At 43.9% G+C, this 25,584-nt stretch overlaps 1 protein-coding gene across 2 annotated transcripts; it reads left to right on the top strand.

The window, feature by feature from the left end:
- The first annotated feature begins 1,259 nt into the window (after positions 1 to 1,259).
- On the top strand, positions 1,260 to 23,509 carry TRIM36 (tripartite motif containing 36). 2 transcript variants are annotated; one of them, XM_082782771.1, is made up of 10 exons: positions 1,260 to 1,460; positions 2,086 to 2,320; positions 9,387 to 9,712; positions 13,774 to 13,920; positions 15,038 to 15,133; positions 16,038 to 16,291; positions 16,902 to 17,026; positions 17,178 to 17,471; positions 17,761 to 18,058; positions 19,589 to 23,509. In XM_082782771.1, the coding sequence occupies exons 1-10, from the start codon at positions 1,434 to 1,436 to the stop codon at positions 19,941 to 19,943; spliced, it is 2,157 nt and encodes a 718-aa protein (XP_082638897.1). In that variant the 5' UTR covers positions 1,260 to 1,433; the 3' UTR covers positions 19,944 to 23,509. The 2 variants fall into 2 exon arrangements, with proteins under 2 accessions (XP_082638897.1, XP_082638896.1); XM_082782770.1 differs by having other exon boundaries at positions 9,369 to 9,712.
- Positions 23,510 to 25,584: the final 2,075 nt, after the last annotated feature.

The following is a 25,584-nucleotide window of genomic DNA, read 5'->3' as shown; positions in this document are numbered from 1 at the left end:
AACGCGTGCCCCAGGTCTGCCTGCCCTAATGTCAGCCTTTGCTGGCATCACACCACCGGCATGTGGAGCAGGGCGGTTTTCCTGGCCCAAGGCAAAGTCCTTGACACTACTGAAGGCAGCAGCAGAGCCAAACTGGCTTCATTCTGGTCTGCGGATGAGAATTTACTCATTTGGACCCAAGTTGACCACGTCCAGTGTCGGCAATGAGCAATGCGCTAATGCAGTAAAGGGCTTCTTAAAAGCAACATCCTTTAAAGCCTGCCTGTAACATTTGGGGATAATAGCAGAGATTTGGGGTTGACATTTTTACTCACAAGCTCACAGGTGGCTGCACAAAACCTGGTGGGGAGGCGGACAGCCCAGCACATCCCTGCCAGCCTGTTCTGCCCCCTCGCTGGTTAGGTGGCGTGTTTCGGCCTGAATAAACACACTGCCCGTCACAGGCATTGGCAGCCTCATTGCGAGAGCACCCATCTACTTTGATGAGTCTGGTTCTAAACTAAACGTGAAATCATTTTTTTTTTTTAACGTGTGTTCTCTAAATAATGTTCTTTGTAGTGCTCTGGCTTCGTAATCACCTCTGATCTTCCTCTGATCTTCCTCTGGCTTCGTAACTCCAGAGTGAAATTTTCCGTTCAGACCTCACGGCCAGGCTGCTGAAGCTGCCATGTAACGACCAGAACCCAAGCAAGCCTGATTTCAAGCCTGTTTTATTGACTGACACAAAGTACAACTCTGAGAGCAGAAGTGAACTTCTTATCCTTGCTTCTGGCCTCTCAGGCAGGCTATGCAGTAACGCGTAGGTCAGTTTTAGGGCTTGCTGCGTGGTCAGCGTCTCGGGATTGCCACTGTCCACCTGTTCTCATGGACTAAACCTCCGCTTGTGTAGGGCAAGGACACCACATGCCTCAGCTTGGAGCCTCAGAAATAGCCTCGACAAGGCGGTTGAGGGGACCACAGAGCCCTGTTTGCCCCAGCTGTGGGTGCAAGGGGTGCACTCGGGGTGCCGCTGAGGCGAGAGGCAGGCTGTGGGGACGGGACGGGACGGGACGGGACAGGGCGCCACGCTCCCGGGGGGCTCTGCCGCCGAGGTGGGGGGGGTCCCTGGGCGCTGTACCCCGAGGTGAACGGGCAAATATCGGGCTGCCCACACGGCAGGGGTCGTGTGGAGGGGGCTGAGCCCAGCCAAGCCGCGCCTGCCCCCTGCCGGGCCGCTGCCGCCGGGCGTGGCCGCCCCCCGCGGCTCCAGGTGCCGCCGCCTCCCGCCCGCCATTGTGCGCCGCCGCGCCCCGCTCGGCGGCAGTGGGCGGGCGGCCTCTGTCCCTCCGCCGCCCTCCTTCCCTCCCTCCTTCCCTTCCCTTCTCCTCTCTCCTTCTCTTCCCGGCCTCCGCCCTCCACCGACGCCCCGACAGCCGCACAGGGAGGCGCCGGCAATGGAGGGTGACGGGCTGGAGCCCGAGGTGAGTGTGAGTGGGGGGGGGCGGCGTTGTCGCCATGTCGCCACCGTGCCCCCCCTCCATCCCCATCCCCTCCGCCCCGTCTCGTCCCGTGCGGTTGGGGCTTTTACGTGTTTGTTTGTTTGTTTGTTTATCTATTTACTTATTTACTTTTGGTGGCTTCGAGGGACGAGCGAGAGCAGGTGGCCCCCGTGGTGCCACCCGGGGGAGCTGCGGGCATCGGGGCTCAGGTGTGCAGGGCTCGGGCTGCCGGCTGGGCGAGTGGGGCTGCTGCTGCGGGGCGACACGGTGGCTTGCATCTCAGCAGGTCCCCAGGTGGCCACCCGGGCTGCTCCCCGCCTCGGCTTGCCTCCCCCTGCAATGCAGACGTGACCCAGAGATGAACCGCGCAGGGTAGCCGCCTGTGCGCGTCGCCTGGAAGGAGTGCTGCCACTGCGCTCATCAATGTTAAATAAAGCTTTGCTGGCGGCGATAACCAGGGCAGCACCTCGCAACACCTCGCAACACCTGAAACCATCGCTCGGCAGAGCTGGGGTTTGGTGGCATGCACGGGCGCGACACGCACCAAGCCCCAGCGGCTCACGCCTTCACCACTCACGCCTGTTTTTCCCCTCTTTCTGTCATGAAGGTTGCCACAAAGAGTATTGAAAGAGAGCTCATCTGCCCAGCATGCAAGGAGCTGTTCACCCACCCGCTGATCCTGCCGTGTCAGCACAACGTCTGTCACAAATGCGTGAAAGAAATACTCTTCACACTTGAGGACTCTTTCGCTGATGGGGGGTCTGAATCCTCTAATCAGAGCAGCCCTCGAATTCGAATCTCTTCTCCCAGCATGGATAGGATTGACAGGATTAGTAGATCAGGTATGTATCTGGATTTTGCACATTTTTCCTATTTTGTGTGTTAGGCTGACTCGAGATGAATGGTATCTGCATTGGTAAAATCTCTTCTCACTGCTCCTGACACAGTTGAATAGATGACTTGGGGATAGTGCAGGTCTTGTGCATTCTGTGGAAAGAACAATGGGAATGTTTTAATTTTAAGGACAATGCACTCCATTTCATACAGAATACATTTGTCTTTGTGGCATCTTGTAAATGCTTGTAGTCACTGTGTTTGTTTATTCCTTTATTTCAATTTCTGTCGAGCATCAAGTTGTAGATTTCAGCAATTTTGTCAGTAGCACTGTGCAGGCTGTTCTCCCAGATTTCGGCCAGCCCAAATTCTGCAGTTTGGACCTGCCTCTGAGGCTTTGCAGACTTTACAAATTATAGTGTTCCCTACCCATTTCTTGATATTTGCAGTAAGTTGTTTTCCACAGATGGTGATCATTGTGTGGTTGAAGAACTGGAAGACTTGACTGTGAGAAGAAAGTGCTAACAGTTTGTTTCAGCGTGGTCTGCCTGAGCCTTTAAGGAACACTTAGCGTGAGAATTCATAATGCTCTTTGTGGTATCACAATATACAGATTTTGACTCTGCTCAGCTCTCTAATCCGTCAGTAATATGATCGGCTCTTACACATATACTGGAAGTACTTTGTGTGTGCTATGCTTAACAGAAACCTCACCTTGGCTTTTAGGCTTCATGCTGAAAAAATCATGTGCTATAAAACCACACTGCAGTGCTCTGGGAAGTCACTCGCAAGACACGCCCTAAATCTGTATCTTGCACTTCATAGATCACAAAAAATCATCTTCCCCTTCCCAATTCTCAAAGTTCAAAATCACTGTCTTGTCTTAAACAACACCTAACTCATTTATACAGATACTCTTTCAAATTAGTCTAAGAAGCGAACGCTGCGTCTGCCATTGCTTGGCTGACTGGTGCTTATACAACGTGAAGGAATCCCCAGATGGGGTGGGCAGTTATCCCCATTCCAGCCCTGTTTTCAGGGAGTGGGATGGGTAGCCCTGTGGTTGATGTGGCCACCACACGCAGTCCACCCAGCCTTTGTAGCTGCGGCTTGACACAAGCTTTGACTGAAGGGGCTCCTGGCAGCCTGGGAGGTAGTCCTTGCTCCCCATCAGCCAGTAGCAGTGAGGACCTGACACGCTGCGGTCCTTCCATGGTGCATGGCACAGCCCACACCCTGCGCACTGAAGGAGGCAGAGGCTCAGCTGAGAAGCTGACACTGAATTACTGCAAGGAACCAAATGTTGTCGCATCCTCCTGTGTGTGGCTGTAGTAGAAGGGAGGAGCGAGGAATCTCAGAGACTTGAGAATTAGGGTTTGAAGAATAGAGTTTGCAGTTCTGCAGTAGTTGTTGACAGCCTTTTTCATGAGGTTTTGTGTTACTGCTTTATTACATCCTTAACAGCAGGGCAGTAAAGACCCATATTTGGTGCTCCTGCCCCCTGAGATCTATGCAATCAGTTTATTGCAGGCATTGTCCTCCTCAAATCCACAGCTGTCGGCCACCATCCCAGCAAACTGATAGGCAGTAATGTGTGGTATCTCCTGAACTGACCTGTTAGCTGAGGGAGAGAAATGCTTTGCTAACATCTTTGTCCCCATTTGATGAGCAGCAGGAGAGTGCTGGTCCCTCGAAATAATGGGCTTCACCCCGTTCCCCCAAAGAGCATTGGGCAGAGGCACATCATAGGAGAATTACCATCCTAGACAGTTCAGATTTGCAAAATGAAAAGCATATGGAAATGGGAGCTTTAAAGAACACGTTTGGACATTCAGGTTATGCTGTCTTTGCTTCTGATGTTACAGGTATTATAGCTCTTTCACTCTGTGGAGTGTGAGCTCTGCCCTCACAGGTTTGGTACCAATAACATCCATCCAGCTTGCAGCTTACATTTGTACCACTCACGTCCTGCGTCTGAAGAAACTACATCCCCTCGCTTAATTCGTTCTGTAATCCTCAGTGGGATTGATAATGGAACAGTTTCATAAGAGCACAGAGACACAAGGCAACATCCAAAGTGGGGCTTCAAATGTATACCAAAAACCACAAGAATGTCTCATAGGGGTGTGCAGGGCATGTCACTGTCAAGTCATCGCATTTGACAACGTGTGACATCTTCCTCCTGTTGTGTTTTTTTCTTTCTTTTCTTTTTTCACATAAGAAATCCTTACTAACTTCATGAGGAGTACAATCTATTAAAAATGATTTTGGCATTTAAATGCTTGAGTCCCAGAAGGAACTGGTCCATGTTCTGTGGTTCTTGTGCACACACAACTTGCATTTACAAATACAATTTATCTTAAAAAGGCCACAACTCGTAGTTGAAATGGAGTGCGTGTTCTTAAAATCTAATGTGCAGGTTAAAAAAAACAACGTGCTGTATATAAAATAACTTTGACAAGAAATTGCTGTATACGAAAAGAAAATAAAGGGTATTTCATACTGCTAATCTGTCGTAATGTTAGTGTAATTAAAATGTTGGTGTAGTTAGAATAAAGCATGTGATGTGGTTATGTTGACACTTGTGCAGAATTGATGGGCGATGCAGAAATTGAATGTTTGAAATAGATCTTTTTTCCTCTCCCGTCTCTTCTTTCTCCCTGTTTCTTTTCTGCCTAAATGCTACAGCTGTGTCGTCGTTCTAGGAAATTAAACACTCTTTCATTTCAGCCCTGCAGTGTTTTATCATCTCCAGGAGGGAAAACAGTTGATGCTCTTCATTTAAGCCATTGTAAACCAATGGTATATCTCTTTTTTTTTTTTTCCAATTTCTTAACAGCTTTCTGTTCATTGTTCGCAGCCTCACAGAGGAGGTCTTTTGGGTGGAGAGGTAGAAACGCTTCAATTCTTGTATTGGCTCTAGATAGTTTAGTGTTTAACTCTAGAGTTAAATATTGTTGGTTAGCATATAGCTTTCTGTCAGTGGTCAAGTCCACAAAATGGCTTTTGCAGTGAGCAAAGGTAAAGCAACAGACTTCTATTAGGAAAGCTTTTCATTCTGTTTAGCGCTGACTTAAAGGTCAACTGGACTGAAATTCAATTAAGGGTTGTTTTTTTTCGTGTGTGTATGCATGGCTAAACATACTTTGATAGGTGCAAGTAACAAAGGTTCTCTCTTCCCCTTAAAACAAAAATGCAGGAATTTACACACTCAAGTTTCAGTATCTTTCTAGTAGTGAAGTGTACATATTTTATTGATTGTTAACTATTAAGAGGTCATGGTTTGCTGTCACTTCTAAGTGGAAGGTAAAACCAGTTCTTCACTGTATCTGAGCTCTCTTTAATTGCCTCTGATAAAGAAGCAGACTGAAATTTACACCTTGTTAATCTGAGTAGGTAGTTCTGGATCTGGCAATTCAGTACAAGGCCTGAATGCATGAGGAAAACTAAATATTTCAAACTGATACCCTTGTAGTGTTTGGTGTGCTTAGTGACACAGTCAGGTTGAAGGAATAGCCAGTGTCTCTTGGTTTGAAATATATCTAGTTACTGAAATTGAGCTAGTCTGAGCATCTCAGACACTGTTTGGGCTTACTATCGTAAATATTTTTTCTTTGGTGTCAAAAAAAAAAAAAGCTTCATGTTACCATAATAATGGCAGACACATGAGCAATTGTTAAAGGTACTGTGTCCTTTGAGAAAGGAATGAACAGAACTAAACACAAATCCAAATTTCATACTTAGTGTGAACAGCAACAGGGCTAGTAGGACGTGGGCATTCGTTTGCCTCAGGTGAAGACTGGAAGTGTCATAAACCAAAGGTAACACAGGACACGGACAGTTCTGAGAAAGCTGTCCTAAATTACCTTTTTTTTGGAGAAAGCACCATGGATATGGGGAAGATTAAAGTATCTGAAAATGATGCTTTGCAGCTACTGACTTAGTATCTTTCTTTTTTTTTTTTTTTTATTTATTCCTTCCTAAGCATCCATCCAAAAGCATTAATTGAGTTTGGGGTGGCCATAGACATTTGCATTTTTAAAAGGTTTTATGAAAAATCCAGTTGACTTTTAAAATATTCCTTTTTTTTTTTTTTTTAACTCACACATTTAACTTTCATGTCTTCCATTATCATGAAATGCTGGTGATACTGTTCACTTGGAAAACACAATTTTATCGCTAAGATGTCTTATCCCTTTGCAAACCCTGAGGTTCAGGTTGGGCTTCTCTGCCTTTGAAGTGTTGGCACCTCTGCTTGGTAAGAGGAAGTTTAAGCGTAAGGCATATGCAAGGTTGCTCTTTGACTCGAGTCTTCATATTCTAGTATTTGTGGGTTTGGAGTCTAAGACTGAGCACATGCTGTGCTTATTTTTTAGGTTGCTCATAGAGTTACTCATTGCAAGTGAAGTGGTTTGTTGACAAACCGCAATGGGAGATTTCTTGTGGTGCTTCCTAATATTTGTAAAAAAATACATACTTGTTGGAAACTGGATTGGCAAAATGTAAAAGACAATATGGGATGGATCTGAGTTTCTCTGAGCCACACATCTTGAGTAGAAAACTCCAGTTTCTTGCTGTGTGAAGTGCTTGCAGCTCCGTTTCAGGAAACTGAATGCAAGGCAGATAGGAGTGGTATGCTCCAAGTAATTTATCACTTCATCAGCGCTTTCTTTTTAACATACAAGCATATGAACCTCATATGCTTGGAGAAAGCAGGCTACCTCATGCTGCATGTAAGCATTAGCACCTGTTGGAGGCAAAAAAAAAAAAAGGATGTTTCCCTACTGTGAACTGCAGAACTGGCCGGGCACGCAGGAGAGCCGAGGAAGCACGCTCTCAGGTTTTAGAGCAGGAAGCAGCAAAACTGGCTCTCAGAGAAAAGGGATGAGACATCTTAAGACTTGTGTGGGGCTTCCCTGTGCAGAAGAGTGTCACCAGCTGCTGCCGAGCACGGCTCGTGACGACAGTCCGGTTTTGTCCCACGACTGGCAGAATGAAAGGCCTCAATTGGACTGCAGCTGAGCTCACCTTTGCGTTGACAAACACCAGTCCCACGCGTGAGCCGCCTGGGCCAGGCTTCCAAAGCATGCTCCTGGAGAAGAATTTCGGATTGTATTCTTAAACTTGACCACTGCACCATGTTGTTTTGTTTTTTCCCCTTGTTTTCTTGCTTTGTCATTGCTTGCTCTCTGCTGTAGTAAACTGCTTGTAGGCAGTCCCTGTACATACAACACCGTGCCATTATTTTCTTAGCTTTAGCAAATGTAAGTGCTCTGAATCCCTTTCTATAGCGATTGACTGCATGGCACTGCATGCAAAATCATCCTTTTGTTGAGGCCATTGTACAAGTCTGTGTAGAAGGTCTCTGCGTTTCTGTGCACAGTGCTCACTTGGAGCATACGTTCAAGACCCAGTTTGTGTTTCACTGCTGTTCTGTGCATTGCATGTGTGTGTTGCTGTGTATGCCAAGTTACAGGTATTGCAGGACATGCAGTTTGGGTAATTAATACACTGCAAGTAAGTACCAGAAAAAAAAAATTAAATTAAAAAACTTAAACCCACCAATCCTCTGCTTCCCTTAGCCAGAGAGTTGTGCATGGTGACTTGGGTCATGTGTATGGTGTCCTGTAGACGTGGTCGGGTGGTTCTGCTCAGAACCTGCAGGAAGGTGTGGGACCAGCTGAGGTGTGAGACTGCCAGCTTGTGCGCTCTTATTCATGCTTCTGGATGTGGTTTCTAAGCTGACGATCACACATAACTATCATGGGGCACATTTCAAAGGCGTTCAAAGGAGCTAGTTCCTTGTGGGAGCGTTGTTGGGTTTTGTGCGTGTTGGTTTTCTTTTTTCTTATTAGAGAGACTTGAAAGGGCACGATAGGAAAGGGAGTTGTGAAGTGCTGGGTAAAGCAGCGGCAGAAGAGCAGTGCAAAGCAAGTGTCTTTTTGTCTGGTGTCAAAGGATGCTTCAAAAAGAAATAAGGCATCAACATTTCTGAAGGGAAGGTAATGACTAAGTTTAGATAAGAACAAATTTCCCTTTCTGAAGAAGAACCCATTTCAAGACTAAGAATTCAGGTTTGTCACCTCCATTCATGAACTTGTTAGTTACAGCAGCATGCATTCCTCTCAAAGGGATTTAAAAACCATGGTCCAGCTGCAGAGGATGAGTTTTTTGCTTCTTTACAAGGGGAAGCAGAGAAGGTACACACTAGGCCTATATGCTGGCTTAGCCTGTTTCAGAAATCCTTAAGTGACTGCTTTTTGATCGTCATTCCCCTTGGGTTCAGGTAGCTTTAAGAGCATTGTGCTTGCTGTAAATAGCTTTCAGGTCTGCGTGAGGCTCCAGAGGCTCCTTTCAGCTTGCAGCTTGACTCAAGCCTTCAGTCGCTTTATTTGAGAGAGGAGGAGAAAATTGTCTGTAGTTATTTGTCCGTAGTTATGGTTCCCTAATTCAGGGTGGAGGAAACTCTCCAACTTCTTCATCTCAGTGTCTCCCTTGGTATTTGGGGCTTATTTAGCAGTCCTCCTTTATCATGGCCTTTCATCCAGGGAAGGGCTAGTCCCTGTGCTGTGTGTAGCTAACATAAATGTTCCTTAGGTTTGGGAAGGCATAGATTTACTGCTGTGCAAAGTCTCTGGCCGGTCAAGGCCACAAGCTGAGGCAGTCCCCTCCACCAAGGATGAGCTCTGAGCAGGAAAGGACCTGTCTGCACTCGTGCCTGGCAGTGCAGTGCTTGCTCTGAAGAAGAAGGTGGTGTCACTGTTCTGGCACTGCAAGAAACAAAGCTGCAGGAAGCAGAAGGTAGAAGTGGAACAGTTAAATCTGCCTTCACATAGGATTAAGTTTTAGAGTAGTTTGTAGCGTCCCCTGGACTCAAAGGTGACAGTACCTTCTCATGGCAAGCTTACCCTCTTTGGCTTGGCAGAGTGTGTATGAGTTGGTATTGATCGTACTGGTCTGGATGATGTGCTACCGTAGTTTGGAATTGGTTCATAAGCTCCCGCGCTTCTACCTTTAAAACCTAAAACTCTTCTGTTTGTGCTCCTTCTAAATCAGGATTTGCTGTCTACACAGGCAGAAAGCGCAATTCACTGACTCCTAGAACAACTCTGTTCCCTTGTCCTGGCTGTCAGCACGATATTGACCTTGGAGAACGTGGCATCAATGGCTTGTTTCGCAATTTTACATTGGAAACCATTGTGGAAAGGCACAGGCAGGCAGCCAGGGCAGCCATAGCTATCATGTGTGACTTCTGCAAACCTCCACCTCAAGAATCCACAAAGAGCTGCATGGACTGCAGCGCAAGCTATTGCAACGAGTGTTTCAAAGTACACCACCCCTGGGGAACCCTCAAAGCCCAGCATGAGTATGTCGGACCAACCACCAATTTCAGACCCAAGGTGAGTACACTGTACCTTTTGGAATTCAGATTGCTGTATTCAGGTATTGCTTCTGACGAGTTTGTGCTGCGGCAGGGCCTTTCAAGGACCAGCGTTGCTTTATTGAGTCCTGCGGTCATTTCTGGAGTGAATCGTAAGCTTTTGTTTTTTTAAAGTAGTTGCTGTTGAAACATACATTGAGAACACACTTAAAGGCAACCCTAAAAATAAGCGTTTGGAATTTTATTTTATTTTATTTTACTTTGGTAATGGATTGTGTTAATTGTCATTTGAGATGCTTTTTCTGCCTTTTTTTTTTTTTTTTCAAGACTTAATGATGTTGAATATCTAGAATTGCAATAAGGGAGCCGACCAGGAGAGGTGCCCCCTGGATTTGTTGCTTGTGAACGGAGAGATCTCGTGGGTGAAGTAGTGATTGGTCACATCTTGGCCACAGCCACCGTGAAGTAGCTGAGCTTCAAGGCTTTGGTGACAGGAGAAAAACTGCCACTAAAACTTCAGTCCTGGGTGTGGGGAGAGCAGACTTGCGACTGCTCAGGGGACGAGTTGGTAAGGTCCCTTGGGAGCTGCTTTTGAAGGCACTGGGGTCCATCAGTGCTGGTCACTTTTTAAGTACCACCTCTTCAGAGTGCAGGAGCAGGTTGGGCACCTCACAGATGGGGATGCCAGTAAAACAGGGATGTTTAATGCCTTCTTCCCATTGTTTTTAACACCGAAGATGGACCCTGGGATCTCAGGAGCCTTAATTCAGAGGAGCGTGACTGTGAGAATGACAGACTCCCAGCTGGCTCTGAGCTTGTGTGGGATTTGGTGCATCAGGCACAGCACTGCCAGCTGGTCAAGGGAAGGGATAGTCCTGCTCTGCTCTGTGCTGGTGTGGCCTCACCTTCAGTGCAGTTTTGGGCATCACAGTATAGGGGTGTAAAACTATCAGAGAATGTCCTAAGGAGGGCAGCAAAGATTGTGAAGGGTATGCCAGGCATGTGAGGAGTGTCTGAGGTCCCTTTGGATGTTTTGAGCCTGAACTTGATCCAACACAAACATCTTTTTCTGGCCTTTCTTCTTGCATCTAGCAGTGGCTGAGGATGGGAGTTCAGGTCTCAGTTGAAATTACACCGTGCAATTCTCTAGCTATAGTAAGAGAGACTGATGTAATGGCAAAATTTCTACTTCACACACTGCTGCTGCGTTCAGACAAAACAGAGTGCCTGCAAATTGATGTGTTGTTTCTCCTGCAAAGTGTGATGCAGAACAAGGCTGTGCCCTGGTGCATTTGAGTTGTGTGATAAGAGGAATTGTCACGTCTGCCATCCCTCTGGCAAAAGACCACAGCAGACCTTGGTGTCCCAGCATTTGCTGCATACCTGTGGCTGGTGATGAGGAGAGTGCAGTGAGCTGATTTTCATGGATTTCCTCGTGGCAGTGGTGCTCAGGGCTAGCACTTGCTGGAGCAGACCAGCTGTGCTCACAGCTTGCTGGGTCTTGGTCCCATGCAGGTGGTGTCGTGGTGCATAGCTCTACTTGTACATTTTGGGGCAGGGCATAGGGGCAAGAACAATTAAAAGTAGCCCCAGTAATGAGCTAGTTTCTAGCATATTGCTCCTGTCCCTAATTTAGGAGGGATGTAGCATAAGGAGAGGCATTTAAGGTGAAGCTAACATACCTTTACTCCAGGCAAACATTCCAGGTGCTCCCAGGGTCTATCCTGAGGGGGGGAAGGATTGCGTGCCCTGCGAGCAGGCTGACCCAGGTGATGAGGAGAGTAGGGTCTGATGCACAGTGTGCATTGGCCCAGGTGCCCCTGTGTCCCTGAAGGTCCCACCGTGTTCAGGGAGTGCTGATTCACTTCATTAAATTCAATGTTGTGGGTGGTGTAAGAAGCTCTTTACTGGTGCTCTGTCTTCTGAGGCTGGAAGAATTTGCAACTCAAGAAGTAGCGAGCTTGGAGATGGTGGATATCTGGAATTGTGCAGTTCTTTCTAACATATCCGTTCCAGTTAACAGCAAGCCTGTGCTTGAAATGCTTTGAAATGGGCTAGAAGGTGGTTAATTTTGTGAAACGCCACTTTATTGGGTAAAAGTGAAACTTGGAAATGAAGAGTTTGTCTGCTATCTTCTACCTGTTGATGTGGAATGCTGTACCACACCTAAACTTCGCTTCTGTGGTATCTCAGCCCTCACTGCAGCAGTATTTCTACTCAAAATGCCAAAGCCATCTGATGGTCTCTGTGTACTCCTGCAGGTACCACGTGCTGTTAAACTACATCTAGATTAAAACTAGGTTTAAAAATCAGCAGCTGAATTCTGAATTCTGCTGAAGGAGGGCAAAAGGGGAAGAAATAGTTTTGATATCCATGGCCATGATAAATCACAGAATTTATCAGGATTTATCCATGATAAATCACAGAAACGCTTGATGTAGCTCTTTAAAATTATGGGTGGAAACAGAAGTATTTTGTAAAAAAATAAAATTGTAGATACAAAAGTACATTTATGTTGTGTAAAAATGAATGTCCTAGCAGCAGCAAATTAACTTCACTTTTTTTGAGGAGTGTTTGATTTTATTCTAAGTAAAGTGCATTTTTCGTTACAGTCCATTGTCAAGACCAAACTCAGTATGCGGAGTGTTTGTTAGTCTCCTAAGCAATGTTCCCAGTCATAACTTAAAACTAGATTGCAGAGCAAATTGCAACACTGGGGGCGTGAGGGGATCATCCACCTCTTCTACCTCTTGCAGCTTGCAGGCTGTAAGCTAGATTTACCCAAGAGGTGAATAAAAATGTGTGGTTCCTATTGAGCGTGGCTGGACGCTGCTGTGGAAAAATGACTTCCATGGACTAAGAGATGAATGCAGTTCCTTAGAGATAACCTGCTGGCACAGTTGATTTTCCCAACAGTTTTCTTTTTTATTTTTTTTTTTCTTTTTTTAAATTGACTAAACAATGAGATAGATGCCTTATCATGTGTGGGATGGCTTATTGTGTTCTGCTTAATGATTGCCTGATGAACCAAGGTGCTAGTGAGACTGGTGTCTCTGGCTTCTTCCCCATAGTCTAAGATAACATTTGGGGTTTGAGAGTTGGTTTCACGGATGGTCTGCGGTTTAGTTTAGTGTGTCCAGGTTTGTGCCACTGGCAATTTTTTTCCCCTCCCTTGTTTTTTTTTTTTAATGTTAAAATTAAGAGATGATATTTTTAGTGGCTCAGCTGCTGGCCATGATGTCTTGTCCTTTCTGTTCCTGTGACCCAGATGTTGTCTCGCAGTGCTTTGGAATGAGGCAAAAGGATTTTCTTAATCTCTTCCCCCCTTTTAGGTGTGTGTATCTGTTGTTTGAGCTTGGAGTTGAGTTGCACTTCCCCTCCCCTCGTTGAGTAGTTATTCCAACATATATGCTCGGTTTTTGAAAGATGATTTCGTGAGCACCAGATTTTTCAGGCTACTGCTAAAGCTGATACGTGGAGTAGAACTTGGCACGAACAACCTGTAATTGGAGTCAGAAAAAATAAATGAAACACTGGAGCCTTTTGTCTTTAAACAGACAGGGACTGGTGGCGGAGGTTGTATTTCACTCATTGCTCCAAGACCAGTGGCCCTGTGGCTGAGCCGAGTCTAGTTTAGATGTAAATCATCACAGTCTTAGAGCAACTCTTTACTTTAAGAAAGGGATCACGTCAGTTTCAAGACAGAACTGAGGTGCTGGCCTGGACATGGTTAAATTTGAGAGGGTGGGGTGTGTTGTATATTGCATTTAAAGCCCTGAATGTGAGTACAGGGAGCTTAAGGCATGCAAACCACTTCAGGGATTAGCAAGAGGGTTAATTGCAGTATGGAGGCTATGGGATGTGTACATCGTCATTGCTACATATTTACTTACTGTAGACCTCTCTGAAACTGTGTTTCATCTCCTGGATGAACAAATATAAAAAGACAGCAAGTAAAGTGAACATAAAAATAAAAATCCATTGTGGCAGTCAGATGCTGTGGGATTGCTGTTTGTTTTAATGCTTTGCTTTTGGAAACACACCTTCATTCTTTGCTTTCTATTTTTTTTTTTTTTTCAGATTTTGATGTGCCCAGAACATGAAATGGAAAGAGTAAACATGTACTGTGAAATCTGCAGAAGGCCTGTCTGTCATCTTTGTAAACTGGGTGGATCTCACGCAAACCACAGGGTAACAACGATGAGCACTGCCTATAAAACACTGAAGGTAAAAGTAAATATTGTTTGACCCAGCCTTAAGAATAGGAAGAGCACTGAGCTTCTGTTGTGAGGACAAACTGCCTCTGGCAGGGAGCCTGGACATGTGCTTGGGGGACACTGAGCTAGTCGTGAGGCATGCTGTTGTGCAACGTCTGTTAATGTGCCTATTAACATGACATGGCACATGCCTGAGAAAGCAATTCTATATTCTGTGGTGGCTGAAGCATAAACCACTTCAAAGGGCCTCCACCTTAATTTAGCCATCTGTGCAGCAGCGCTGACCCTTTCAGAGAGTTTAAGATGTTAGTGCTTTACAGCCTAGCTCACGCCACTCAGTGTTTTCAGGTTGGTTTCCTTGTGTGTTGGGTGAACTGACACCTTAAAGGCACCCTGGTAAAATATGAAACTGAAGTATCTGTTGGAACATGGTGTGTTTCTGAAGCTGTATAGCTGTTGATTCCCTAAGCCTAGTACAACAAGAAAGACTTGCAAGCAATATCTTGTTATTAGCGAATGATTTCAGCTACCTTCTCTTCTTCCTTTTCTTTTTCCCCTTGTTCACAAAAAAGAAAATGGAAGAAACAAAAAAGAAAGTGGAAGAAAGGATGAGAGAGGACAGAGGGGAAAGAAAAGGAAGAGAGAGGATGGAGTTGGGGGGACGACCAAACCTTCCTGCCTTGTGCTCTTTGTCCTCCTTGCCTGTTTGCAAGGCTGCTCCTGTACTGATTAGAACTCTTTCAAATGGGGAAGTGCATAAGATAGTGCTCCATACCTCTAATTTCTCTAGCAAATGTTATGAAAAATGAATTAATCAATAGCAAGGCTTCTTTGTAAGTTGTAGTAATGTCCTTCAGGCTCCTGAAGTTTGGGAAGGAGTGAGCCAACTTAGGTCACTGTATCTTGCATGTGCTCCCTGTTTTGCTCAGAAAAGTCACCTGGTCTCCCTCCTTGCTCATCCTTATTTATCTAGCAGTTCTCTGCAGTGTTGCCTTCTGTAACTGTTGGCAGGCTGTCAGCCCTGTAACAAGATAAACCGAATGCTTGCAGGGTGACCACCTGTGCTGGTGGTCAGTTTGGGTGGGAAATCCTTTTTGTTCTGCCATTTTGCCATTTTATTTTGACAGGAAAAGCTTTCAAAAGATATAGAGTACCTCATCAGTAAGGAGAGCCAGGTGAAAGCTCACATCTCACAGCTGGGTCTGCTGCTGAAAGAAACAGAGGTAAGAATGATTTGTTGGTTGTTAGGGGATGGTCCTTGAAGGCATGCAGCGGGGATTGGAGCTGTTCCTAGCACAGCTTTTTATTAGCTAACTGAAAATACAAACAATTTCTGTACAGTTTGTGTTAGTCCTGAACCACACTTTTTCTACAGTAAAGAATTTAGACAGCATACAGAGGGAAAGCAAGTTTTAGGTGCTAGTGAAAATCTAATTGAAATAAAGCTTATTTGATACCTTACCCAAGGAAAGCTGGGTTAAACTTCAAGGTCTGTGTATTAATGGCAGTGCACGATTCCTGCTTTCTATTTCTCTTGAGGATGTTGCAATAAAGTCAGAATTAAGGACAAAAAATCCCCACAGGAGAGTCAGAGCTGGGGACATTCTCTGCATACAAGCTGCACAACTCTGTGACAGAAATTGCAGGAGGTCATGTCCCAGCCCATGTCTTAGTGCAGACCATACCTGTGCTTTATAGTTCTTTTTTAGTAGTTGTGGGGTGGGCCTATTGCTGTAAGGGCATGCGAGGGAAATGGGTGCAGGCTTCTGATGCAAGATGATAAGGGAAGATGGAAGAGCACCAGCCTCTTGGGCAAGGAGACTTCAGAGGCTGACCTGCTTTTATAGTGCTTTTCCATGAGCTGTTTAGGCAGAGGAATGTCCTGCATAATTCAAGGCGTAATCAGAGGAATATTTTTCTTCCCTTCGTTGGCTGTGTTAAGATGATAAATGCTTACTAGTTTGGGTGCACTGTTGCTTGCATTTTCAGTGCTTAACAGAGCTCTTAAGTCTTGTCACTCAAACAGATGACTAGATTGCTGTGATAGCTTGAGAAACCTTAGGTATGTTTCTATACAAAGCCACAGTCCTGTGGAATCAGTCTGAAATGTATTTTGTTCCCTCCTAGTGCAACGGGGAAAGAGCTAAAGAAGAGGCATCTCAGAGTTTTGAGAAGTTAATTCATGTTCTGGAGGAGAAGAAATCTGCAGCTCTTCGGGCAATTGAAGCATCTAAGAATTTAAGACTGGACAAATTGAGAACCCAGGCAGAAGAATATCAAGGTCTTCTGGAAAATAATGGCCTCGTTGGATATGCTCAAGAAGTACTTAAAGAAACAGATCAGTCCTGTTTTGTTCAAACAGCAAAACAACTTCATGTCAGGTACCTCAATTATCTCCTGGTTTAGATGCACGTTCTGTTGTAGGATGTCTGGTCAAACATTCTCTTGACACCTGCTAGCAAGGTTCTGAGTGCAGCACCTTGTATTGCAGAGCCCTGTGACCGGTCCAGGTACAGCTCAGAAGAAATTACCGCATTACAGTGTGCGCTGAATGGGTTTTATCCTTCTGCAACATCCAGCCCTGCTTAGTAAAACTGCAATGGGAAGGTGGTCCGTTCAGCTCACTGACACATTCCTTTGTTCAGTGATTATATCAGTTATTTGCAAGTTAATCAAACAGGTCTCTTCTGGCTTTAAACTTTTGATCTTAGTAGTTGTTCTCCATTAGCACTTCACATCTACTTTGTTCTTTGAACATAATGCCCCAAACAGTCAAAAATACTCTGCCATCTGTTTGTTATCTTCACATGTGTATACAAAAGGCTTTTAAATTTTGAATTTAAATTCTGTCTAGTGAGGCAGATTCCTGGGAGACTTCAGTAAGTACATGAAAACAGAACAATTTTTAAGCAAAACCTAGCAATTCTATTTTTAAAAACGCACACAAACTCCCTTTTCTCTCCTTCTGCCCTTCCATTCCTGTACTTTCAGAATCCAAAAAGCTACTGAATCTCTGAAGAGCTTCAGACCAGCAGCTGAATCTTCTTTTGAAGACTTTGTGGTGGACACTGCCAAGCAAGAACAGATCCTTAGCGACTTGTCCTTCTATTCCAATGGTAAATTACACTCTTTACCTGTGTGTTCCAGATTATTTTTTTTCTCCACTGTGCTAAGCTGCTGAACAAAGGCTTGTGTGGAAATGCTAAAATAATGTATATCTAAGTATTTAAACTTCAGGAATTTTCTCCTTAATGTTTGGCATTCCAGGTCTGGAAATACCAGAAATCAATGAGGAGCAGAGCAGAATATACAACAAAGCTGTGATTAATTGGGAGTCCCCTGGGAAGACAGACGCAGCTGATATCTATGTTCTTGAGTATCGTAAGTGTAATAGAGAAGAAGAGAATGTGATGTGGCAGGAGATCGAAGTTTGCAGCAAGAGCAAAGTCATATCTGATCTTGATGACGACAGCAGCTATGCTTTTAGAGTTCGAGGATATAAAGGGTCCATCTGTAGCCCTTGGAGCAAAGAAGTTATTTTGCATACACCTCCCGCTCCAGGTATTGCGTTTTCTTATATCCACAAGGTGCTGAATCTGTAGGTACTAAGAGCTGTTAGGTGATTTACAGTAGCTCCCAGACTTCTGTTTCATTATTGGTTGCATACATGTGTATAAGCACTGTTAATAAACAGGTTAATTTGCATACCGAAACTATTAGCGTGCATGACATTCCTGGTAGCTTTAAGAAATGAGAATTTCTAATGCTAATGTGTTAAAATGTAGTTTATAAGGGGAGAAGGAAAGAAATATATAACTAACAAGAAATTCTTGGAATATTGTTTTTTCAGTTTTTAGCTTTCTTTTTGATGACAAGTGTGGGTACAACAGTGAACGTCTACTGCTCAACCCAAGAAGAACTGCTGTGGAAAGTAGAGCTGGATTTCCTCTACTGCTAGGAGCTGAACGCATACAGGTTGGATGCTACACAACCCTGGATTACATCATTGGTGACACTGGGATTGCCAAAGGGAAGCACTTCTGGGCCTTTCGTGTGGAAGCCTATTCCTACCTGGTGAAAGTGGGAGTCGTTTCTAGCGCCAAGATACAGAAATTGTTCCATAATACCCATGATGTGACCAGCCCAAGGTAAATTGCAGGCTTGTGCATTATATGTTTTATATAAGGAGATGACTTTTAAAAAAATTATTTTAAAGAGCAAATCTAGTCTCAGTTAATAACCAACATGAACCAAAACAGTGGAAAATAGCTTGAAGCAATATGGTGTGTGCTGGTTGTGCTGTTCCTCTCCCTGCTCCCTGCCATTAGTAGAAAAGTGTTCTGGTTACCCAGGTTCCTTTTGTCTTTCTTTTTTGGAAAGAAGTCAGGTTTGTACAGATGTCAAGATGTGTTAGTTAAAGCTAAATGGGGGTAAAATCCATCAGTTGCAAGGCTGAAGCAGTGCTTAATTGTCACTAGGCTTAATTCCCTCAGCATGCTGGATTTGGCAGCCATTCAGAGGTGCAATGTTCACCGCGCGTATCTGTGTATCTTCGCTGTAGCTTGCATCACTCACGATGCATTCCAAGCCACTGGTTTCTCCCAGGCTATACGCTTACATATAGCACTGGGAGTGCTACTGAGCACAAGCCAAAGTACAGAGGGCAAGCCAACACAAAGGTTTCCAGCTCTCGGTTACATCTGTAGTAAGCTTGGATGTATGTAGGAGCTGAAGGCTGGGAGAGTATTGCGTGGGGACTCTAACTTTTAATCTAACAGATGTATTTGCTTTCTCCTATACAACATACTGAACCTGAAAAAATGCCAGTGTCTCGAGTTGTTTAGTCAGATGGAGCCTTTCTGCAAAGTGAGAAATTAGATTTCCGTTTTTTTTTTTCTTCCTTAGTCACAAGAATATCTGGAAACCTTCAGCTATTGGTCATCCATAAAGATAAATAAATCACCACCAAAAATGCAAATCTACATAGGACTTGTCTGCATAGAAGAATATTTGCTCTTGTGCTTCTCTGGTCTATCTTTATCTGGTGACAGAGGCTGGAGGAAAACGTGTAGACTGAGCAGATCTGGCTACAGATTTCCCCCAGCTACCTGCTGGGACACAGGTGTTCAGGGAAGCCTCCAGGCAGAGTGTGATTTTCTTTAAAACTTAAAATATTAATTGTTGTGTTGTGAAGGCAATAAAGTACGGCAGCAGCATGAAAAACTCACCAGACAACATTGACGTTAAATGTATTTATTGATGTTGTTTAACATAGTGTGAATAAAGTTAAACCTATCCTGCCTGTAGTGGTGAGTCATATTTGCTAAATTACTTCCCAAGTTAACTAATTTGCTATACCTATAGGCTCTTTAATGATTACCTAGCGTAGATACAGTCAGATAAATCTGCAACTTAATGGTTCCTTAGTAAAGCCTTCTGTGGTCTCATTCCAATTAGCGTTCAGCTCTTATTAGGTGTTTCAAGTGGCCCAAGTGAGTGCTCCCCTATGAAATGCATCTTCCCTTCCAGCATAGGTGTATTTTTGCCCCGTGAGGTTTTGTTAGTGATCATGGGTTGTTAGCTGCCTAACAGAAATGTTTTCTCTGGTTCACAGTGCTGGCAATGTGAACAAGTGCTGCCCAAACCTGACAAGCAAATGGTTGTTTTTTCCGTTCCAGGTATGAACAAGACAGTGGCCATGACAGCGGGAGTGAGGATGCCTGCTTTGACTCATCACAGCCTTTCACGCTGGTCACTTTGGGCATGAAGAAGTTCTTCATCCCCAAGGCCGCTGCTGACCCCAAGGACGCAGCGAGCAGAGTCCTCCCCCTGCCCTCGTGCCTGGGGATCTGCCTTGACTGTGACAGCGGCAAGGTGGGTTTCTACGACGCTGGCCGCATGAAATGCCTCTACGAGTGCGAGGTGGACTGCTCGGGCATAATGTACCCAGCGTTTGCCTTAATGGGTAGCGCAGCAATTCACCTCGAGGAAGCCATCGCAACAAAGTACTTGGAGTACCAGGATGACCTATAGGGTGGTGATCTCCTCCTGTGGCTGTTTTGAGATGGAAAATGAGAGCAGAGGTGTCCTACCCTAGTTTTCAGTCCTGATTAATTACATTATACCTAAGTGCTGCACACAAGCCTTTGGGTCATGTTTTTCTGTTTTGTTTTTTTTTTTTTCTTTTTCGTGCTCTTTTTTTTTTTTTTTTTTTTTTTTTCAAGCAAATGATCCAGACACTTCCACCAGTAGGAAATGTTCTTCCAGGAGCTCTCCTGCCTTCCTTATGACCTGTGCAATGCTGATCTCCACAGACTTTCCTCCCAGGGGGAGGTGGGGAGGAAGCTCAGCTAGCAACCAAAATCACTTGTCGGGGTGAAAATCTGCCTTTTATGTAACTTAAATCCTTACACAGTCAGCTTTGCATTTAATAAAGTCAAAGCTGACAATGTGTGATTGCCATTATTCTTTTAAGAAATCTGCCTGAAGCCTCTGAGGGGTGCAATGGTTTCTGACTAAACAATGAGTACCCTGGAGGTGGTTCTGTGAGCACTCTACAACTCTTGCACAAATACAATACAAAGCAGTGAGAAATGAGAATTGCAGTGGAACATTTAGGCTGTTTTTGGAAGGAGGAGATTACATTAGAAACTGTATTTCGTATATGTTTAATGTGACTGTAAGCTGAAACTCTAGTTCTGACACCTGTTGTATAGTTGGTGGTATAATGGTAAGTTTCTGTACTCTTCCAGGTTTTTAGTGTAGGCTACATAAAATATATAAAGTGCAATTTGACCTTAAACAGACTTTAGAGTCCAAAATCAGAAGTATTTGCATGTGTGAGTAATAGTAACCTGGTATTTAGGACAAAAGCAAAGAACATGACTAATAACATGCAAACTTTTAAAAATTCAGGTACTTCTGTTAACGTGTTTTTAAGTTAAATTTTTAATCTAGTAATGGCTTGTTTTTAGTAATAACGATAAAAATGCACTGATTAAGTTTTGAGACTCAATTTCTGCCTTAAAGGATGTTTCTGTTCAAATTTCTGTTCTTATGTTTAAAAACTGTATCATGAAGTAGTGCTTGCATCTGTTTGGAAGTAATCTATGTAAACAAAAACCAAACAGTTGAGTACTTGCACTGTTAATTTGCATTGTGGAAAAATAACATCTAAAGTGAAGGATGTTTCTAATACACACTTGGTGCTTTCTGAATTGGGGATATCACGTCGCATCTTGATGAATGTGTGTGAAGTATGCTTACTAAGTACCTGTATATAGCTGTAGAGCAATGAACTGGGACCTGAAAATCACAGTACACTTAAATGAATGTAAGTCGTAGTGCAAAACCTTAGCTCTGCTTTGCTGTCTGAACTGCTGTGCTGACGAGTCTGCCCCGCTCAGTGTCCTCTCTCCTAAGCCTCCATCCAGTGACCACTGTCAGAAAAAAATGTCAGAAGGGAAAACTGGTGGGAGGTGAGCACGACAGCTCTTTGGGGGCTAGAAAGGCTCAGCAAGGGCAACCTCTTGTGTGTGTCTCACCACAAACATTTTCTGCCTTATTAATGCCGTGTAGAAGCAAATTCTAGAGCTTTTTGCCTGCTGATGAGAGAAACACTTTGATACCTCAGGCAGCAGTGCTGAAGCAGCAGGTGTCTCGTGGAACTTTCTCTTGAAGGAGAAATGGCAAATTGTCCCTTAGCTGTTACTCTGTAAGTCTTTTCCTTTTGTAATAACTGTCATAGCCTTTCTCTCCTGTTGTACCCATCCCTTCGTGTTTTGTAGCCTGTGTAGTTTCTCACTAAATAGAAGCAATTCTGTCCATGTGAGCATCCTGCTGCCCTCTCCTTCTCTTGCCTTCTGAGACTGACTCTGTACAGACACTTCCTTCTGTGAAGAATGACAAAAGTCCTGGGATTTGCTTCTTTCTGTAGTCCTAAAACTGTATTTGCCTTTTTTTGGCCAATATTAATATTTGGCCAAGTATTAAGCTGATGTGCATGGATTTACTTCTGCAGTGTTTTCCACACAATCCTTATGGTTAGCTGTGAACAAGATGTGCACATGCAGGGCTTCTCCACCTGATGCACTAGCTTGCATTTAAGGTTGAGTTTCATCTGCCAGCTTACCTAGTCACTTCATACTGCAAGTACTGCAAGTACCAAGGGTGATTCTCCAGTCACTTCTAGTCTTGATTGTTTGGAGAAATTTTATAGGGCACACAACTGCAGTCCATTTTGTTTGCTTCCTTTTCCAGATCTTGTAACAATTTATATTGTAATGGGACATCAATTCTCTTCCCCTCTGTTAAACATGTACCATTCCTTCCATTTATTAAACCGTAGTTAATTACTCAGCTATTGAAAACCCTTACATTTTAGTATGCTCTGACTCAAAGATCCATGTTCTTGTGAGCTCAGTAAGTCAGACTCAGGAGACAAGATTCTCTTTTCAGTAGCTGTGACTTGTCCCAATGCATAATTGTCATTTTTACATTTATCTGCCGAATCTAGTATCAGTTTAAGGCTACAGATTATAGGATTGGATTTCCCAATCTTGCCCCTAGATCAAATCTCTTTCTACAGACAAATATGTCATTAATTATTATTATTCTGTTTCAGAAATTGGTCTACATTACAGGTTTTATGTTTGTTAGCTCTCCACAATTCCACATTTGGATTCTTTGGAAGCATCTGGACCAATATCACCAGGCTTTAGCATTTTGTTACTTCTTGAAAATATTCATAAACTATGCACATCATCTTAGATACATAGAGACTGTCCCTAAGGCTCACTTACATAAAAAAAAAAAAAAAGTACTGGTTTGAGAATACAGAAGTAAGGGAAGAAGAATTCCGGGTTGTTTTCTGCTGTAGCCTTACCTTACATTCATTTAAGGTGTGCCCTGCTATGCAATTACTTATTTTACTGGACACAAACTGATGCTACTTTTAACATTTATCTGCCTTTTGATATGTCTGTTTGTATTTATCTCATTCTGAGTTTAAAAATTGATAACACTTCTGGTGTTGAATCCTTTGGATGTGTTCATTGCAGTACTACACGGTGCTTGCTCCAGCTTATTAAATGTCAGAGGCAAATTATTAATGTCAGAGGCAAATGATGTTTTTCCTCTCCAGTGGGAACGTCACCTTTCAGAAATACAATTCAGTGGTACTTGCCTATACAGATACTTATTTTTCCAAAACAAGTTTCTTCATACAAAACAGCACTTTACGATGTAGACTAAGCTAAGAATGGTGTGATATTGTGTGGATCTTTGTGCAATATAGCTGTTGGTGACTACTGTGTGATTTGCAAAGCTCCATGCAGGTGTGAATAATGTAGACTCTTTTTAAATATCTAAAGCTTTAACAAAAAGGCCTTATTTAAAAATATTCTGAAATGTAAATGTGTTGTCTTTTTCCTTTTTTTTTTTTTTTTTAAATAAAAGCTGAAAATACAGTAGTTTGGCTGTTCATATTATTATATCCATCTCTGAAGTACCTCAGCTGAAGTAACATTTCTGGGAGTAGATGAAAACAAGTGACTTGGGGGAAGAAAGCAGTGCTTGTGGTTTTCAAGTCTGCACCTACACCTACCCGGTACCTCTGTTCTTCAGCTGCTGAAGGAAGGAGTGTAGGTAGGACCAGCTGCCACATCAGGTTCCTTAGATGTCAAGAATGTGGGTGCCCAAGACTCCCTCTTCAGTTAGTGGAGGGGAAAAGTATCAGGAAAGAAAGGCTGTTCAGTGTGAGCAGCCCAGACAAGCAACTTCAGTGAGGTTGGGTGGATCCAGCACCGTGCTTGATTTGGTCTGCAATTCTGAAAACTGGTGCCAGTGCTCAAACCTGCATCTCTGAATGTTCATTCAGTGTTTGCACGGTAAGATGTTACTGATTCCAGGGTGTTGTAAGTTACAGCTTCTGTTGGTTCCTGCCTTTGGGTGTGTTGTGTGTGCAGCTGGAGGCTGTTTGCAGTGAGTGTCTTGTGAGCAATGTTAATGTAGTTAAAACACAGCTACGGTGTGTGTGTCCATGCTTTTTTATGAGAAAAGGGCTCACACTGCTGGGAAAGCAGGAGCACTGAAAAAGAAAGGCAATGTGCTGCTGAAAATTCCCAACTTTCTGATACAACAGCCATTCTCAAGTACGCTGTTCAAAGGTAAAAATGACAGGTTTGTTTATCTCTTTGAGTAAAACTGACACCATAAAGACTAGAAGGGTGGCTAAGGAAGCTTGAAAAAAGACTCAGGCTGAAGAATATTCTTGGAGGCACATCAGCACATGAATAAGGAGTTTACTGACACTTCCTGAAATGCTTGCCCTGAGGGGCAGGCTAAGGTGTTGAGTGAGTGGTCTTTGGCTCAGCTCTTGCTCAGCGCCAGTTTTCTGAAAGCTTATTTTAAGGTTCAGAGAAACAAACTGCACAACGGCATGAGAGAGAGCTTCAGTTTGCACGGGAGTCTCAAATTAGAAAGAAATGGCTTTGACTTGGCCTGGAGGATATTTCTAGCTCCTTGCCGAAATAATAAGGCTTTTTGTGTATTTATTGCCCAACTATAAACATTGCACTGGGAAATCCAACTTGGCATGAAAGGATCTGTTTGTTTTAGCTAGCCTGCCTGGTTTGACAGGCTTAGTCCTTGTTCTTAACCCTTGCATTTCTCCTGCCTCTTGCTTCCTGTAAGACATTGGTGAAGAAGAAATGGGAGGCTGGAACAGTTGAAAATAGCATTTTTTTTCTAAATCAGTTCTTTTCCTGCCCATCAATTAAGTTCTGCCCATCTCTTTCTCCTGCTCCATTACAACCACATCAACTTGGCTGTGATGCAGTTACTGCATTTTCTGCTATGTGCTCTCAGACCTGGAAACAGCAGCAGCAGCCGTGTCTTCTGCTACTCCATGCAATGTAACTAATGTGGGAAGGAGGGAAAATACGGTTGTCCTTAAACCTTGCTGAGGGAAATGGAGAGAAAGTGCAGGTAGACACTTAGCTTTCATCCAATAGAAGGTTTCAGAGGAGACAGAAAATGGCTATTTTCTTCCCCAGGGGTTGTGACTGACCATTTTGTGTGGGTGGCTGAACAGAGCAGGCAGGTGAGGTTCTTGCCCAGTGCTGCTGAAAACATACAGCCCACAGGCACATTGGTCAGAAATGGTTATTTCTGGGGTTGGGAACCTGCTGTGACCTGGTAGGCTGAAACGGGGAAGTTCAGTGCATTCCTTCATAAATGTCGTAATGTAAAACGATTATATTTGGCCAGCTGAAGATCACAGAATCATAGCATGGTATGGGGCAGAAGAGACCTTCAAGACCACCTAGATCCAACCCCCAGTTAGGCCAGGTTGCTCAAAGCCCCGTCCAACCTGGTCTTGAACACTGCCAAGGATGGGGCATCCAGAACTTCCCTGAGCAACCTACAGCTTCTCTGGGCAGCCCACAATGCCCACATACAATGAAAAACTTACCTGAATCACTGCACAGATCTCTCTCCATCCTGTATTAAACAAGAACTGCAGTATGAGCTTATTTATATTAATACAATATAAATGGGTCGTCATCCTTGTTTTTAGTTACATTATGCCACAAGGCATCGTAACTAAACCAGTAGAATAATTAAAAAAAAAAAGTTCCTTTAAGATGTAGCCTCATAAATACTCCTTCAAAAC

Source organism: Aythya marila (assembly GCF_965140915.1).
Source record: "Aythya marila genome assembly, chromosome: Z".
Classification (NCBI taxonomy): domain Eukaryota; kingdom Metazoa; phylum Chordata; class Aves; order Anseriformes; family Anatidae; genus Aythya; species Aythya marila.
This window is presented reverse-complemented; position numbering and strand designations above follow the sequence as displayed.